General features: G+C 41.8%; 1 protein-coding gene across 1 annotated transcript; it reads right to left on the bottom strand.

The window, feature by feature from the left end:
- Nucleotides 1-268: 268 nt before the first annotated feature.
- On the bottom strand, nucleotides 269-18,682 carry LOC129813337 (NADH dehydrogenase [ubiquinone] flavoprotein 2, mitochondrial-like). The gene is made up of 8 exons (XM_055865702.1): nucleotides 18,547-18,682; nucleotides 17,892-17,954; nucleotides 9,165-9,227; nucleotides 8,814-8,930; nucleotides 8,335-8,503; nucleotides 4,715-4,824; nucleotides 2,187-2,263; nucleotides 269-456 (listed from the first exon to the last, which is right to left on the bottom strand). Exons 1-8 carry the CDS (start codon nucleotides 18,586-18,588, stop codon nucleotides 363-365), a joined length of 735 nt encoding a protein of 244 aa, XP_055721677.1. The 5' UTR covers nucleotides 18,589-18,682; the 3' UTR covers nucleotides 269-362.
- Nucleotides 18,683-18,899: the final 217 nt, after the last annotated feature.

The following is an 18,899-nucleotide window of genomic DNA, read 5'->3' as shown; positions in this document are numbered from 1 at the left end:
GTCCTTGAGTGGCCCGGGCAAGAGCCCGGACGTGAACCCGATCGAACATCTCTGGAGAGACCTGAAAATAGTTGTGTAGCAGAGCTCTATGGGCCCTGGTCAAAAGTAGTGCACTATATAAGCGATAAGGTGCTGTTCATATATACAGTAGGTCTATGAATCAGTGCTCATTTTCAACCTAGATTTAACTTTATGCCAAAGAAAATAGCAAGGATATCTTCTAATGAGCTCAAATACAAATTGACACAGTCAGACACCAAAAGCACAATTAAATGGACATTTTATTTACATTATTATTATGAAGTTCATACACTTTGAACATCCTAGTGAAGTTAGTCCTGGGCGTACTGTTGTTCAGGTGTTTATAAATCAGCTCTGACGCCAAAACCAGGTCCTGGAGGAGGCTCAGACAGAGATGTCAGTCCACCTGCTGGCTCACAGGAGAAACGGCCGTTCCTGGAAGATGAATAACAAATAATTATTTACATTTAGGAAATGTCAACAACAACAAAAAAGTTCTCCTTTATATTAATTTCCAGCACGACCCCCAAACATCAACAAATGTGAAAACAGCATGTTTATGTTTTGTAGTTAAAAAGAGGAAGATGTTAAAATAATTATACAGGGCATTCAGAAAGTATTCAGACCCCTTGACTTTTTCCACGTTATGTTACAGCCTTATTCTAAAATGGATTAAATTGCCCCCCCCCCCCTTCAATATACACACACAATACCCCCATAGTGACAAAGCAAAAACTGGTTTTTATTAATGTTTACATAAGTAGTCAGAACCCTTTACTCGTTGAAGCACCTTTTGCAGCGATTACAGCCTCGATTCTTCTCGGGTATGATGCTACAAGATTGGCACACCTGTATTTGGGGAGTTTCTCCCATTCTTCTCTGCAGATCCTCTCAGGTTGGATGGGGAGCGTTGTTGCACAACTGTTTTCAGGTCTCCAGAGATGTTAGATCGGGTTCACGTCCGGGCTCTAGCTGGGCCACTCAAGGACATTGAACTCTTTGGCCTGAATGCCAAGTGTCACGTCTGGAGGAAACCTGGCACCATCCCTACAGTGAAGCATGGTGGTGGCAGCATCATGCTGTGGGGGTGTTTTTCAGCGGCAGGGACTGGAAGACTAGTCAGGATCGAGGGAAAGATGAACGGAGCAAAGTACAAAGAGATCCTTGCTGAAAACCTGTTCCAGAGTGCTCAGGACCTCAGACTGGGGCGAAGATTCACCTTCCAACAGGACAGCGACCCTAAGCACACAGTCATGATAACGAAGGGGTGGCTTCGGGACAAGTCTCTGAATGTCCGTGAGTGGCCCAGCCAGAGCCTGGACTTGAACATCTCTGGAGAGACCTGAAAATAACTGTACAGCGACACTCCCCATCCAACCTGACAGAGCTTGAGAGGATCTGCAGAGAAGAATGATTAACTCCCTAAATACAGATGTGCCAAGCTTGTATGTAGCGTCATACCCAAGAAGACTCAAGGCTGTAATCGCTGCCAAAAGGTGCTTCAACAAAATACTAAGTAAACGGTCTGAATAGTTATGGAAATGTGATCTTTTTTAATGATAAATGTACTAACATTTCTAAAAACATGTGTTTTGCTTTGTCATTATGGGGGTATTGTGTGTTGATTGGGGGGGGAAACAATTTAATCCATTTTAGAATAAGGCTGTAACGTAACAAAATGTGGAAAAAGTGAAGGGGTCTGAATACTTTCCGAATGCACCACACACACGAAACAATAGTTTACTTAGATCTCTATCAATTTCTTTGCTAGATTCAACGATCAACCGGTTGTAAAAAGCACCAGTGTTTGTCAAAACGTTAGTCTTCATAGTTCACTGCTAGACAAGAAACACATGCTGTTACATTGTATGGATAGGCACCAGTCCGGTACTATGTCGTCGACACAGTTCAGTGCTGAACAACATGCTGTTACATTGTATACGAGTTAGGGCCCTGTGTTTCTCGCAATCATGTGACATGACTGGATTTAAAACATTATTTTTAAAAAATTAAAAGGTTTTTCATCAAATTTCCCAAATTCTTTGTCAGATGGTCTAGCACCATCCTCAGTCAATTGCTTACATTTTAAAATAAAGGATAAAATATTACTATGCCGCGCAAAACACAGGACTGTAAATATGATACGAGGCGATAGACATTCATACCTGGGTCCAGGCAGAGGGACTTTTCCAGCTTTCAGCTCATCGATGATCTGATCCATGTCTTTAGGACTCAGGTCCTCCTGTACACAAGAGGGCAGCAACACATCACAAAGCAGATCCATATTCAGACAATGAAACTATCCTAATACATCATAAAACCAGTCTATGTACCCAGTAAAACCATCCTGACATCGTAAAACCAGTCTATTTACCCAGTAAAACCATCCTGACATCGTAAAACCAGTCTATTTACCCAGTAAAACCATCCTGACATCATAAAACCAGTCTATTTACCCAGTAAAACCATCCTGACATCATAAAACCAGTCTATTTACCCAGTAAAACCATCCTGACATCGTAAAACCAGTCTATTTACCCAGTAAAACCATCCTGACATCATAAAACCAGTCTATTTACCCAGTAAAACCATCCTGACATCATAAAACCAGTCTATTTACCCAGTAAAACCATCCTGACATCGTAAAACCAGTCTATTTACCCAGTAAAACCATCCTGACATCATAAAACCAGTCTATTTACCCAGTAAAACCATCCTGACATCATAAAACCAGTCTATTTACCCAGTAAAACCATCCTGACATCATAAAACCAGTCTATTTACCCAGTAAAACCATCCTGACATCATAAAACCAGTCTATTTACCCAGTAAAACCATCCTGACATCGTAAAACCAGTCTATTTACCCAGTAAAACCATCCTGACATCATAAAACCAGTCTATTTACCCAGTAAAACCATCCTGACATCATAAAACCAGTCTATTTACCCAGTAAAACCATCCTGACACATCATAAAACCAGTCTATTTACCCAGTAAAACCATCCTGACATCATAAAACCAGTCTATTTACCCAGTAAAACCATCCTGACATCATAAAACGAGTCTATTTACCCAGTAAAACCATCCTGACATCGTAAAACCAGTCTATTTACCCAGTAAAACCATCCTGACATCATAAAACCAGTCTATTTACCCAGTAAAACCATCCTGACATCGTAAAACCAGTCTATTTACCCAGTAAAACCATCCTGACATCATAAAACCAGTCTATTTACCCAGTAAAACCATCCTGACATCATAAAACCAGTCTATTTACCCAGTAAAACCATCCTGACATCATAAAACCAGTCTATTTACCCAGTAAAACCATCCTGACATCGTAAAACCAGTCTATTTACCCAGTAAAACCATCCTGACACATCATAAAACCAGTCTATTTACCCAGTAAAACCATCCTGACATCATAAAACCAGTCTATTTACCCAGTAAAACCATCCTGACATCGTAAAACCAGTCTATTTACCCAGTAAAACCATCCTGACACATCATAAAACCAGTCTATTTACCCAGTAAAACCATCCTGACATCGTAAAACCAGTCTATTTACCCAGTAAAACCATCCTGACACATCATAAAACCAGTCTATTTACCCAGTAAAACCATCCTGACACATCATAAAACCAGTCTATTTACCCAGTAAAACCATCCTGACATCATAAAACCAGTCTATTTACCCAGTAAAACCATCCTGACATCATAAAACCAGTCTATTTACCCAGTAAAACCATCCTGACACATCATAAAACCAGTCTATTTACCCAGTAAAACCATCCTGACATCATAAAACCAGTCTATTTACCCAGTAAAACCATCCTGACATCATAAAACCAGTCTATTTACCCAGTAAAACCATCCTGACATCATAAAACCAGTCTATTTACCCAGTAAAACCATCCTGACATCATAAAACCAGTCTATTTACCCAGTAAAACCATCCTGACATCATAAAACCAGTCTATTTACCCAGTAAAACCATCCTGACATCATAAAACCAGTCTATTTACCCAGTAAAACCATCCTGACATCATAAAACCAGTCTATTTACCCAGTAAAACCATCCTGACATCATAAAACCAGTTCAGACATATGGTGAGCAATATTGTTTGGAACATCGAATCGCAATAAAAAAATCAGTATTGAATCTCAATACATATTGAATCGGCACATAAGTATTTTTTTATTTTTTATTATTTTACCCCCTTTTTCTCCCCAATTTCGTGGTATCCAATTGTTAGTAGTTACTATCTTGTCTCATCACTACAACTCCCGTACGGGCTCGGGAGAGACGAAGGTCGAAAGCCATGCGTCCCCCGAAACACAACCCAACCAAGCCGCACTGCTTCTTAACACAGCGCGCCTCCAACCCGGAAGCCAGCCGCACCAATGTGTCGGAGGAAACACCGTGCACCTGGCGACCTTGGTTAGCGCGCACTGCGCCCGGCCCGCCACAGGAGTCGCTGGTGCGCGATGAGACAAGGATATCCCTACCGGCCAAACCCTCCCTAACCCGGACGACGCTAGGCCAATTGTGCGTCGCCCCACGGACCTCCCGGTCAAACCCAGAGTCTCTGGTGGCACAGCTAGCGCTGCGATGCAGTGCCCTAGACCACTGCGCCACCCGGGAGGCCCCATGGTGAGGTTCTTGGCCATTCCCAGATATAGTATACTCACGTAGTAGTTGTCGTTGATCTGGACCATGGGGGCGTTAACACAGGCACCAAGACACTCCACCTCTATTAGAGAGAACATCTTGTCTGACGTCATCCCTCCTACCTTGATGCCTGAGGGAGGAGGAGGAAGAAGATGTTTAGGCTTTTAAGACTGATCTGATGGAAGGATTGGTGAACTGATCCCAGATCAGTTTGTGCTATTGTCAACCCAAACATGTTCTGCATGACAATTGGATAAAGAGTTGACAAGAGAGCAGAAACCGACTGGAACCCAGCATCTAGACACTGCACAAGAACCGACTTCATATTCACAAGAAAATTGACAGTAGGTTTAGCGATCATCGTTAAGTAGTGATTTTTTTTTTTTATTGATTCTTAGTTCTCCTAGATCTCCGAAGCTAGCTTAAATGCTCGACTCTAAACAATCCATTACTGTTGCGTACACGGGGGTTGGGCGATATTACAATAGCATCATCTATCTACGACGATTGACAGCCATTGTCGATTGGTAACAAAATCGTAATGTGACAGATAATATGGTTTACCCTATTTGAACTTGACTGGTGCCGAGCAGTAATGAACAGTCTCACAGCAGGACAGAAGAACAGTACACATCTATAGACTATAGCCTTCAGCCATTCTTCATTATCTTTTTTGGGACACACTAACTACACTATATATACAGCAGTATGTGGACTAACTACACTAAATATACAGCAGTATGTGGACTAACTACACATCAGTATGTGGACTAACTACACTATCTATACAGCAGTATGTGGACTAACTACACTATATATACAGCAGTATGTGGACTAACTACACTATCTATACAGCAGTATGTGGACTAACTACACTATCTATACAGCAGTATGTGGACTAACTACACTATATATACAGCAGTATGTGGACTAACTACACTATATATACACATCAGTATGTGGACTAACTACACTATCTATACAGCAGTATGTGGACTAACTACACTATATATACAGCAGTATGTGGACTAACTACACTATATATACAGCAGTATGTGGACTAACTACACTATATATACAGCAGTATGTGGACTAACTACACTATATATACAGCAGTATGTGGACTAACTACACTATATATACAGCAGTATGTGGACTAACTACACTATATATACACATCAGTATGTGGACTAACTACACTATCTATACAGCAGTATGTGGACTAACTACACTATATATATACAGCAGTATGTGGACTAACTACACTATATACACAGCAGTATGTGGACTAACTACACTATATATACAGCAGCATGTGGACTAACTACACTATCTATACAGCAGTATGTGGACTAACTACACTATATATACAGCAGTATGTGGACTAACTACACTATCTATACAGCAGTATGTGGACTAACTACACTATCTATACAGCAGTATGTGGACTAACTACACTATATATACAGCAGCATGTGGACTAACTACACTATATATACAGCAGTATGTGGACTAACTACACTATCTATACAGCAGTATGTGGACTAACTACACTATATATACAGCAGTATGTGGACACCTCTTCAAATGAGTGGATTTGGCTATTTCAGCCACATCGTTGCTGACAGGTGTATAAAATCGACCACACAGCCATGCAATCTCCATAGACAAACATTGGCAGTAGAATTGCCTTACTGAAAAACTCTGACTTTCAACGTGGCACCGTCATAGGATGCCACCTTTCCAACAAGTCAGCGTGTTAAATTTCTGCCCTGCTAGAGCTGCCCCCCGGTCAACTGTAAGGGCTGTTAATGTGAAGTGGAAACGTCGAGGAACAACAGCTCAGTCAGGAAGAGGTAGGCCACACAAGCTCACAGAACAGGACCGCCAAGTGTTGAAGAGCATAGCGCTTAAAAACCGCCTGTCCCCGGTTGCAACACTCACTACCGAGTTCCAAACTGCCTCTGGAAGCAACGTCAGCACAAGAATTGTTAGTCGGGGGCGTCATGAAATGGGTTTCCATGGCCGAGCAGCCGCACACAACCCTAAAACCACAATGCCAAGCGTCAGCTGGAGTGGTGTAAAGCTCACCACCACTGGACTCTGGAGCAGTGGAAACGCGTTCTCTGGCGTGTTGAATCACGCTTCACCATCTGGCAGTTCGACAGACGAATCTGGGTTTGGCAGATGCCAGGAGAACGATACCTGCCCCAATGCATAGTGCCAACTGTAAAGTTTGGTGGAGGAGGAATAATGGTCTGGGGCTGTTTTTCATGGTTCGGCCCCTTAGTTCTAGTGAAGGGAAGTCTTAACGCTACAGTATACAATGACATTCTAGATGATTCTGTGCTTCCAACTTTGTCGCAACAGTGTGGGGTTAGGCCCTTTCCTGTTTCAGCATGACAATGCCCCCGTGCACAAAGCAAGGTCCATACAGAAATGGTTTGTTGATATCGGTGTGGAAGAAATTGACTGGCCTGCACAGAGCCCTGACCTCAACCCCATCGAACAGCTTTGGGACGAATTGGAACGCCGACTACGAGCCAGACCTAAATCGCCCAACATCAGTGCCTGACCTCACTAATGCTCTTGAGGCTGAATGGAAGCAAGTCCCCACAGCAATGTTCCAACATCTAGTGGAAAGCCTTCCCAGAAGAGTGGAGGCTGTTATAGCAGCAATGTTCCAACATCTAGTGGAAAGCCTTCCCAGAAGAGTGGAGGCTGTTATAGCAGCAATGTTCCAACATCTAGTGGAAAGCCTTCCCAGAAGAGTGGAGGCTGTTATAGCAGCAATGTTCCAACATCTAGTGGAAAGCCTTCCCAGAAGAGTGGAGGCTGTTATAGCAGCAAAACGGGGGCTATTTTGGAATCAGGTGTCCACATACTTTTGGTCATGAAGTGCATCTTGTGTCTACTACTAGCAGTTAATAAAACAAACATATCCTATATTCCCTTCTCTCTCCATTCTATGAGTAGGACTTTGGTCTACAGGCCACTTCCATCGTTTTATGCATGACTTTATCCCAATCAAACAATGAATGTAACGGAGTTGCCTATCACAAACCAAATGTCCAATAACCCATCCTCCTACTGGCCTATCACAAACCAAATGTCCAATAACCCATCCTCCTACTGGCCTATCACAAACCAAATGTCCAATAACCCATCCTCCTACTGGCCTATCACAAACCAAATGTCCAATAACCCATCCTCCTACTGGCCTATCACAAACCAAATGTCCAATAACCCATCCTCCTACTGGCCTATCACAAACCAAATGTCCAATAACCCATCCTCCTACTGGCCTATCACAAACCAAATGTCCAATAACCCATCCTCCTACTGGCCTATCACAAACCAAATGTCCAATAACCCATCCTCCTACTGGCCTATCACAAACCAAATGTCCAATAACCCATCCTCCTACTGGCCCATCACAAACCAAATGTCCAATAACCCATCCTCCTACTGGCCTATCATAAAACCCCACCATGTGAGGTCAAAAAACCAAAATGGCCACAGAGACACATGTTCATCTGTCATATACACAATAATAAAAAATAATAAAAAAAATCAACATCTGTTTTTCCATCTTCACTTTGATCCCCTTCATGTCTGGGTCCGCCTGTTGCTCTCTTACCCAGTTTGTTCTGGATGGCCTCCAGGATGCTGTCGGAGTCGCAAAGCATGCAGGGAGTTGTAGTGCAGATCTGGATGTGGTACTTGCCCACCGGCTGCCTCAGGAACATGGTGTAGAACGTCGCTACCTCATAGATCCTCATCGGAGGGACGTCAAGCACCTCGGCCACCTGGGAGAAGAGAGGAAAAACGGAGGCTCATTAACAAACAAAAGGTGTAGCATTGAGTTGAGCGTAACCAGTCCTGTAATGGATGATGAACTGGGTTTCTAAAATGGCTCGTCGCCTACTGATCACGCCCCTGGTCTGCAAATAGAGATTCTATGTCATTCTATGGTTCTAGAAATGTACATCAGCACATCCCTCATCCATTCTGATTATGTCTATTTAAAATATGTTGCTACAAAAGCAAACCAGATTAACATACTCTATCCTGAAGCAAACAGATGCCCTCAGTCGGGATATTGATTGATTTATTTACCTTGTTCATGGCTGAGATGGGGAGCCACCCATGCTGTCTCTGAGCCAGGTCCAACACGGGGATGGTGGCGGCCTGCTTGTAGCCTTCTGGGTACATACTAATGATAGCATCAATCCTCTAAAACAACAAACAATTTTCATTAGTGAGGGTATTATGATGTGGTTTGTTGATAAGAACAGAGAATGTGATTGTTTATAAAAGCTTCCTTCATAAAAAAATGAGTTAAAAGTTGTGAAATTGATGTGATTTAACATTGTAATAAACCGTTGTTTTTAATCGTTTTTTTGTTGTTTAGTCTTGATTTGCAGTCATTTTCTTTAAAATAATAATGCTCTGACATCATCCACTCACCTTCAGGTTGTCCACAGTGAACTCAAAAGGAGTATCTGGGTTGTTGTCAGGTGTGTCTCTGTGCTACAGTGGAAAGAAAAACAGCAGATTAATCATTATATTGAAGTCAGTCCTACCAGTACCTGCCAAACTAAAAACATATTGTATTAGTTTAAAAAAAATGTCAAATTAGTAAAGCTACCAACTCATCAGGAAAAGGACAATCTCCCCCATAGAAGCCCAAGGCGATTGAGATATAGCCTCTGTCTACACCAATAGGAGTGCTGTATCCAACAACATAAGCCGAGTTCACAGGAAGACCAATTCAGAATTTTTCTCTCACTAATTGGTCTTTTGACCAATTAGATCAGCTCTGAAAACAATTGTGTACAAAGTACTGATGTGTGATTGGTCAAAAACACCAATTAGTGAAGAAAAAAAAAATCTCTGAATTACACACCTTGTGTAAACGCAGCCATATTGGCACTACAGGGAATGTGCCACTGCCCCCTGGTGAACAGTAAATACTCCTATCCTATTTTTAAAATCTGGCTAAAATGGTCATCGTGAAAATGCACAAGCCATGGTTGTAGCTCATGTAGGAAGGGCTTAGTTGAATCTGTTCTCTTAAGACAATATAACATGTCTCTCTGCCAAGGGACTGTTACCATGCCATGTTTCCATCACCCGAGCAGAAGCAACAACCACGTGATGTTGTTTCAACCACTAACACATGACATCTAGTGACGGGGAGATCGTTTGTTTTTGTATATACAGTAGAGTATCGCAATATATATATATATACAGTAGAGTATCGCAATATATATGTATATATAGAGTATCGCAATATATGTGTATATACAGTAGAGTATCGCAATATATATATATATACAGTAGAGTATCGCAATATATATATATATTTGTATATACAGTAGAGTATCGCAATATATATATATATATATTTGTATATACAGTAGAGTATCGCAATATATATATTTGTATATACACAGTAGAGTATCGGAATATATATATTTGTATATACAGTAGAGTATCGCAATATATATATATATTTTTTAATATAACATCCAACACTAGTTGCATGATGCAATGCGTATGAAAGGCTGGTTCATATAGTTGAGTAGGCCAGACCTTGACAACAGTGTACTTGAACATGTTCGTAACAAGCCATGGCCTTGTTGGAGATATGGTCATATTGACTTAAGGTTCCTAGTGTTAGTCACATCATAGTCTTGTGTTAGCCAGTGGTGTAAAGTACTTAAGTAAAAATACTTTAAAGTACTACTTAAGAAGTTTTTGGGGGGTTATCTGTACTTTACATTTGACTACTTCTACTTCACTACATTCCTGAAGAAAATAATGTACTTTTTACTCCATACATTTTCCTTGACACCAAAAAGTACATTACATTTTGAATGCTTAGCAGGACAGGAAAATAGTCAAATTCACACACTTATCAAGAGAACATCCCTGGTCATCCCTACTGCCTCTGATCTGGAGGACTCACTAAACAGAGAACATCCCTGGTCATCCCTTCTAGCCTCTGATCTGGAGGACTCACTAAACAGAGGACATCCCTGGTCATCCCTACTGCCTCTGATCTGGAGGACTCACTAAACAGAGAACATCCCTGGTCATCCCTTCTAGCCTCTGATCTGGTGGACTCACTAAACAGAGGACATCCCTGGTCATCCCTTCTAGCCTCTGATCTGGTGAACTCACTAAACAGAGGACATCCCTGGTCATCCCTACTGCCTCTGATCTGGAGGACTCACTAAACAGAGAACATCCCTGGTCATCCCTTCTAGCCTCTGATCTGGTGGACTCACTAAACAGAGGACATCCCTGGTCATCCCTACTGCCTCTGATCTGGAGGAGTCACTAAACACAAATGCTTCATTTAGAAATTATGTCTGAGTGTTGGAGTGTGCCCGTGGCTTTCTGTAAATAAATAAAATAAAACGGTGTCATCTGGTTTGCTTAATAAGGAATTTGAAATGATTTATACTTTATTATTTTAAACAAAATACTTTTACACACGTAGCATTTTACTGGGTGACTTTTTTTTTTTTTTTACTTCAGTCATTTTCTATTAAAAAAAGGTATTTTTTACTTTTACTCAAGTATGACAGTTGGGTACTTTTTCCACCAATGGTTGCGGTCTCTGTTCAGCCTTTACATTTCCACGCCTTGCCTCTCCTGTAATTTGCCAAAGAGACTAGCCTTTCGGGAAATCTTCAAATATGAACATTCTATCATTAATAAGCGAGAAGATCAGAGGATTTGATAACCCTCACAGCTATCCTCCAAATCACAATGTTTATGCAAATTAAAATACTGATAGGAAAACAAAGTCCTTCATCAATTTGATTGTAAACATAAACATTGGGCAGAACAGAGGGTTCCTGTTTATTGCATTTTGACCACCAGCCAATGGGATCACACCAGAGAGGTTCTCGCCATTCAAAAGTTCCCCGCCAGTTCATTGTGAACGCTGTATATCCAGCAAGCAAGAGCAAGGTGCTTCTTTCCTCAAATATATATTTTGGTTTTGTTCAAAATTAGTAACCAACATGAAACCTGCTCTTTCCATGACAGACTGACCAGGTGAATCCAGGTGAAAGCTATGATCCCTTATTGTTGTCACTTGTTAAATCCACTTCAATCAGTGTAGATGAAGGGGAGGAGACAGGTGGTTAAAGAAGGATTTTTAAGCCTTGAGACAACTGAGACATGGATTGTGTGCCATTCAGAGGGTGAATGAACAAGACAAAATATTTAAGTGCCTTTGAACGGGGGTTTGGTAGTAGGTGCCAGGCGTACCGGTTTGTGTCAAGAACTGCAACGCTGCTGGGTTTTTCACACTCAACAGTTTCCCGTGTGTATCCAGAATGTTCCACCACCCACAGGACATCCAGCCAACTCGACACTGTGGGAAGCATTGGAGTCAACATGGACCAGCATCCCTGTGGAAACGCTTTTCAACACCCCGTAGAGTCCCATGCCCCGACGAAGTGAGGCTGTTCTGAGGGCAAAAAGGGGGGTGCAACTCAATATTAGGAAGGTGTTCCTAATGTTTTGTCCACTCAATGCATATTGCTACTTCTGGGACTACCGCTTCAATAAGATGAATACAGAGAGAATGAGGAGACAGGAGATGCCAGCGCCAGCAGAGATGTATGATAAATATTGGGCCAATAATTACATAACCAACATATTTAGTAATACTATAGCTGTCTCTCTTCCACCTTAACTTTCCTTGTCAAATAATTTGATAGGCTACATTATAATAGCATTATGCTATTATGTAGCCTAGGCCTACTTTCTGATTGGCTACAGCCTAGATTTGAAGGTGAGCCTAAGTTTTGAATAAGTTTTTAGGAAAGGAGAAATGTGAATTGCATCTGAGCTGTTCTGGTGTCTTTGACGGACGGGTCCTTTTAGGGTTTGTGAGTTCACTAATTCTCTCCATTCAGAAAGTTTATCCGAAAGTATCCAGTCTGGACTTAATCTGTTAATAAGAGAGGATGGACAAATAATATAACTGAAATTAGAATAACTTATATTTTTAAACAGACATGATGATTAGCATAGTGTCTCCTTAAATATTTCAGACACCTCGACTTATTACCCCCAAAATGTTACAGCCCGACTTCAAAATGGATTAAATAGATTATCTCACCCATCTACACACAATACCCCATAATGACAAAGCAAAAAAACAGATTTAGACATTTTTGCAAATGTATTAAAAATAACATCACATTTACATAAGTATTCAGACCGTTTCAGACCGTTTTCAGTACTTTTGTTGAAGCACCTTTGGCAGTGATTACAGCCTCGAGTCTTCTTGGGTATGATGCTACAAGCTTGGCACACCTGTATTTGGGGAGTTTCTCCCATTCTTCTCTGCAGATCTTCAAGCTCTGTCAGGTTGGATGGGGGGGCGTTGCTGCACAGCTATTTTCAGGTCTCTCCAGTGACGTTAGATTGGGTTCAAATCCGGGCTCTGGCTGGGCCACTCAAGGACATTCAGAGACTTGTCCTGAAGTCACTCCTGCGTTGTTTTGGCTGTGTGCTTAGGGTCGTTGTCCTGTTGGAAGGTGAACCTTCGCCCCAGTCTGAGGTCCTGAGCGCTCTGGAGCAGGTTTTCATCAAGGATCTCTGTACTTTACTCCATTCATCTTTGCCTCGATCCTGACTAGTCTCCCAGTCCCTGCAGCTGAAAAACATCCCCACAGCATGATGCTGCCACCACCATGCTTCACCGTAGGGATGGTGCCAGGTTTCCTCCAGATGTGATGATTGCCATTCAGGCCGAAGAGTTCAATCTTGGTTTCATCAGACCAGATAATCTTGTTTCTCATGGTCAGAGAGTCCTTTAGGTGCCTTTTGGCTAACTCCAAGGGGCTGTCATGTGCCTTTTACTGAGGAATGGCTTCTGTCTGGCCACTCTACCATAAAGGCCTGATTGGTAGAGTGCTGCAGAGCTGGTTGTCCTTCTGGAAGGTTCTCCCATCTCCACTGAGGAACTCTGGAACTCTGTCAGAGTGACCATCAGGTTCTTGATCACCTCCCTGACCAAGGCCCTTCTCCCCCGATTGCTCAGTTTGTCCGGGCGGCCAGCTCTAGGAAGAGTCTTGGTGGTTCCAAACTTCTTCTATTTAAGAATGATGGAGGCTACTGTGTTCTTGGGGACCTTCAATGCTGCAGAAATGTTTTGGTTCCCTTCCCCAGATCTGTACCCCGACACAATCCGACACAAATTATCAAGGAACCTACTAGGTACAACCCTAAATACGTTACCATGGCCACCCTCTTAGATATCATCCTGACCAACTTGCCCTCTAAATACACCTCTGCTGTCTTCAACCTGGATCTCAGCGATCACTGCCTCATTGCCTGCGTGCGTAATGGGTCCACGGTCAAACGACCACCCCTGATCACTGTCAAACGCTCTCTAAAAACACTTCAGCGAGCAGGCCTTTCTAATCAACCTGGCCCGGGTATCCTGGAAGGATATTGACCTCATCCCATCAGTAGAGGATGCCTGGTTGCTCTTCAAAAGTGCTTTCCTCACCATCTTAAATAAGCATGCCCCATTTAAAAAAATATATAACTAAAAGATATAGCCCTTGGTTCAACCCAGACTTCACTGCCCTTGACCAGAACAAAAACATCCTGTGGCGTTCTGCATTAGCATCGAATAGCCCCCGCGATATGCAACTTTTCAGGGAAGTCAGGAACCAATATACTCAGTCAGTTAGGAAAGCTAAGGCTAGCTCTTTCAAACAGAAATTTGTTTCCTGTAGCACTAATTCCAAAAAGGTTTGGGACACTAAAGTCCATGGAGAATAAGAACACCTCCTCCCAGCTGCCCACTGCACTGAGGATAGGAAACACTGTCACCTCCGATAAATCTACAATAATCGGTAATTTCAATAAGCATTTTTCTACAGCTGGCCATGCTTTCCACCTGGCTACCCCTACCCCTGCCAACTGCTCTGCACCACCCAGAAACTTTCCTAAGCCCCCCCTGCTTCTCCTTCACCCAAATCCAAACAGCTGATGTTCTGAAAGGGCAACATCTCAGCACCCCCTGCAGCAACTTCTCGGGCCGACTCTTTTCTCTGTATATATCAATGATTTCGCTCTTGCTGCTGGTGATTCTCTGATCCACCTCTACGCAGACGACACCATTCTGTATACATCTGGCCCTTCTTTGGACACTGTGCTAACAAACCTCCAAAGGAGCTTCAACGCCATACAACTCTCCTTCTGTGGTCTCCAACTGCTTTTAAATACTAGTAAAACTAAGTGCATGCTATTCAACCAATTGCTGCCCGCACCCTCCTGCCCGACTAGCATCACTACTCTGGACGGTTCTGACTTAGAATATGTGGACAATTACAAATACCTAGGTGTCTGGTTAGACTGTAAACTCTCCTTCCAGACTCACATTAAGCATCTCCAATCCAAAATTAAATCTAAAATCGGCTTCCTATTTCGCAACAATGCCTCCTTCACTCATGCCGCCAAACATACCCTCGTAAAACTGACTATCCTACTGATCCTTGACTTTGGCGATGTCATTTACAAAGTAGCCCCCAACACTCTACTCAGCAAACTGGATGTAGTCTATCACAGTGCCATCCGTTTCGTCACCAAAGCCCCATATCACCCACCACTGCAACCTGTATGCTCTCGTTGGCTGGCCCTCACTACATATTCGTCACCAAACCCACTGACTCCAGGTCATCTATTAGTATTTGCTAGGTAAAGCCCCGCCTTATCTCAGCTCACTAATCACCATAGCAGCACCCACCCGTAGCATGCGCTCCAGCAGGTATATTTCACTGGTCATCCCCAAAGCCAACACTTCCTTTGGCCGCCTTTCCTTCCAGTTCTCTGCTGCCAATGACTGGAACTAATTGCAAAAATTACTGAAGCTGGAGTCTTATATCTCCCTCTCTAACTTTAAGCATCAGCATCATGTACCTGTACACAGCCCATCTGTAAATAGCACACCCAACTACCTCATCCCCATATTATTACTTACCCTCTTGCTCCTTTGCACACCAGTATCTCTACTTGCACATTCATCTTCTGCACATTGCTAAATTGTAATTACTTCGCTACTATGGCCTATTTATTGCCTTACTTCACTGTATATAGACTTTTTCTATTGTGTTATTGACTGTACGTTTGTTTCTCCCATGTTTCTCATAATAAAGGGTCTGAATATTTATGCAAGTAAGGTATTTCTGTTTTTTATACATTTGTAAAAATGTCTGTTTTTGCTTTGTCATTATGGGGTATTGTGTGAAGGGGGAAAGTATTTAATCCATTTTAGAATAAGGCTGTAATGTAACAAAATGTGGAACAAGTGAAGGGATCTGGATACTTTACGAATGCACTCTCATATTTACACAAGTACTCACACCCGAGTCAATACTTCGTAGAAGCACCCTTAGCAGCGATTACAGCTGTGAGTCTTTCTGGGTAAGTCTCTAAGAGCTTTCTACACCTGGATTGTACAACATTTGCCCATTATTCTTCTCAAAATTCTTCAAGCTCTGTCAAATTGGTTGGCTAGACAACCGTTTTTAGGTCTTGCCATAGATTTTGAAGCAGGTTTATGTCAAAACTGTAACTAGGCCACTCAGGAACATTCAATGCCATCTTGGTAAGCAACTGCAGTGTAGATTTGGCCTTGTGTTTTTGGTTATTGTTCTGCAGAAAGGTGAATTCATCTCCCAGTGTCTGGTGGAAAGCAGACAACCAGGGTTTTCCTCTAGGATTTTGTCTGTGCTTAGCTCCATGAAGTATTTTTTTTTTATCCTGAAAAACGTCCCAATCCTTAACGATTACAAGCATACCCATAACATGATGCAGCCACCACTATGCTTGAAAATATGCAGAGTGGTACTCAGTAATGTGTTGTATTGGATTTGACCCAAACATAACATGTATTCAGGAGAAGTGGTTTCCTTCCTCTCCGGCAATTGAGTTAGGAAGGACGCCTGTATCTTTATCATGACTGGGTGTATTGATACACCATCCAGAGTGTAATTAATACACTCTGGATGGAGTATCAATACACCCAGTCATGACAAAGATACAGGCGTCCTTGCTAACTCAATGCACTATGCTCAAAGGGATATTCAATGTCCTCTTTTTATTTGACCAATAGTTGACGTTCTTTGTGAGGCATTGGAAAACCTCCCTGGTCTTTGTGGTTGTATCTGTGTTTGAAATTCACTGCTCGACTGAGGGACCTTACAGATAATTGTATGTGTGTGGGTACAGAGATGAGGTAGTCATTCACAAATCTTGTTAAACACCATTATTGCACACAGAGTGAGTACATGCAACTTATTATGTGACTTGTTGCCATAACAAAGGGGTTGAATACTTATTGACTCAAGACATTTCAGCTTTTCATATAATTAATTTGTTAAAAAAATAAAATATCTAAAAACAATTCCACTTTGGCATGATGTGATATTGTGTGTAGTAGGCCAGTGACTCCAAAAAAATCTAAATTTAATCCGTTTTAAATTCAGGCTGTAATATAACAAAATGCGGAAAAAGTAAAGGGGTGTGAATACTTTCTGAAGTACATGTGAGGAATGACGACAGGTGCCAATTTCCGTTTCTTTTCCTTCATTTATAGGATGCAACTGAAGTAAACGTAGCTCAATTGAATCTTGTAGGCTAATATTTTTTATGATTTCTCTCTCATTACGGAGTCCTCTCTAGGCACATTGAACAACATGATCTTGTATTGACACTGCCTTCTCACAATGGAATTATCGCAGCAGATCATAGGTTTATTGTTTGTTGTTGTTCTTAAAATTATCCTTTTCTATATTGCACCAAATTTGCACACACCCTATATTCCATAATGTTGTCATGGAAAATATCCAACCAGCAATCAACAACTGTGCCGTAAATACGTCTGCATATTGAACGTTAAGATTGCCGAAACGCCAGTCTCTTTGGCAAATGACAGGAATGGCAAGGAGTGGAATGTTAGCTAAAGAGACTGGTACCCAGACGAGCCTTGTGGTGTCATACATCCAAATCTCGTCTTGGGTGGTAAGAAGCCTGGGCTTCTGAGGCTAGTCACATTAAGGATATAGTACAGTAAGGCTTTCTGACTAAGCTCTCTGATGAAACGTCTGGTTGAAATCAGCGAGGTTACAGATCCTACACAGCAGCACTCACCACAAAGATGCCCCCAGCTCCAGCTCTGGCAGCGGACTGGTGCAGACTCCTGACCTGCCTGGACTGAGAAGATGGACCATTGACAGAACAAGAGACAGAGAAGAAGGATGTTAATGTGTGCATAAGGTTTGATTCTATTAAATACCAACCCAAAACTAATTTATTAAAGACTGCAATACCAACAGGACATTTTGGCAGTATGGGGAACGCAGCACCAGTTATAATTACGACCAGTGTGATTCAAAACGATTACGAAGTTGCAAGGTAGCCGTGAAGCTAACTAGCCAAGGAACAGTGTATGTTTGTTTACTAGTAAGCCAGAAAACTATGTAAGGCTCTTTTACGCTGGCTAACTCAGTTAGCTAGTTAGCCAGTCAGGAAGCTTTAGCTAGCGAACTGACAAGGACAATATATATTTTCACAATCGTTCAATCATCATTATTGTTCATATTAATATTTGACTAAATCATTACTCTAATGAAAGTGTAACATTGGCTGGTGTAGCTAGCTGCTAGCTAGCTAGCTAGCCAGTCCGCTAGCTAGGCCGCTTGTCCTTGTCAAGTGTCATGCAACATATTTCATTAAATTCTCATAAAACGTAATGATTCTTAACTGATAATGTTAGCTTAACATAAGTACATTGTTATAACCATACCGTTTGCGATACAACAGATCGAATTGCAGAAGTTAAAAACATCTTCACAGCGTAGTTTAGTCCGGTTGATACAACACTTATTGGACGACAGCGAGGGCTGACATCGATTTAACCTCTCGATTGAGAGGGTCTGGTTTACGCAACGTATTTACTTCTGAAGTGAAACTAATCGACCACAGATCAAAAATGATCAGAAATGTGACACTTATTACAATTTATTTTCTGCCCAAATGTATCTCCATTTACGTGAACGATCACATAAGATTATTAGGTTGATTTAAAATTCAGTACTTGCATGGACATCTGTAATTTTCTGTATACTCCATTGTTCAGCAATATCAGCGTCTTAAAAA

Source organism: Salvelinus fontinalis, chromosome 16 (assembly GCF_029448725.1).
Source record: "Salvelinus fontinalis isolate EN_2023a chromosome 16, ASM2944872v1, whole genome shotgun sequence".
NCBI lineage: Eukaryota > Metazoa > Chordata > Actinopteri > Salmoniformes > Salmonidae > Salvelinus > Salvelinus fontinalis.
Note: the sequence above shows the minus strand (reverse complement) of the source record. Positions and strands in the feature narration are given on the sequence as shown.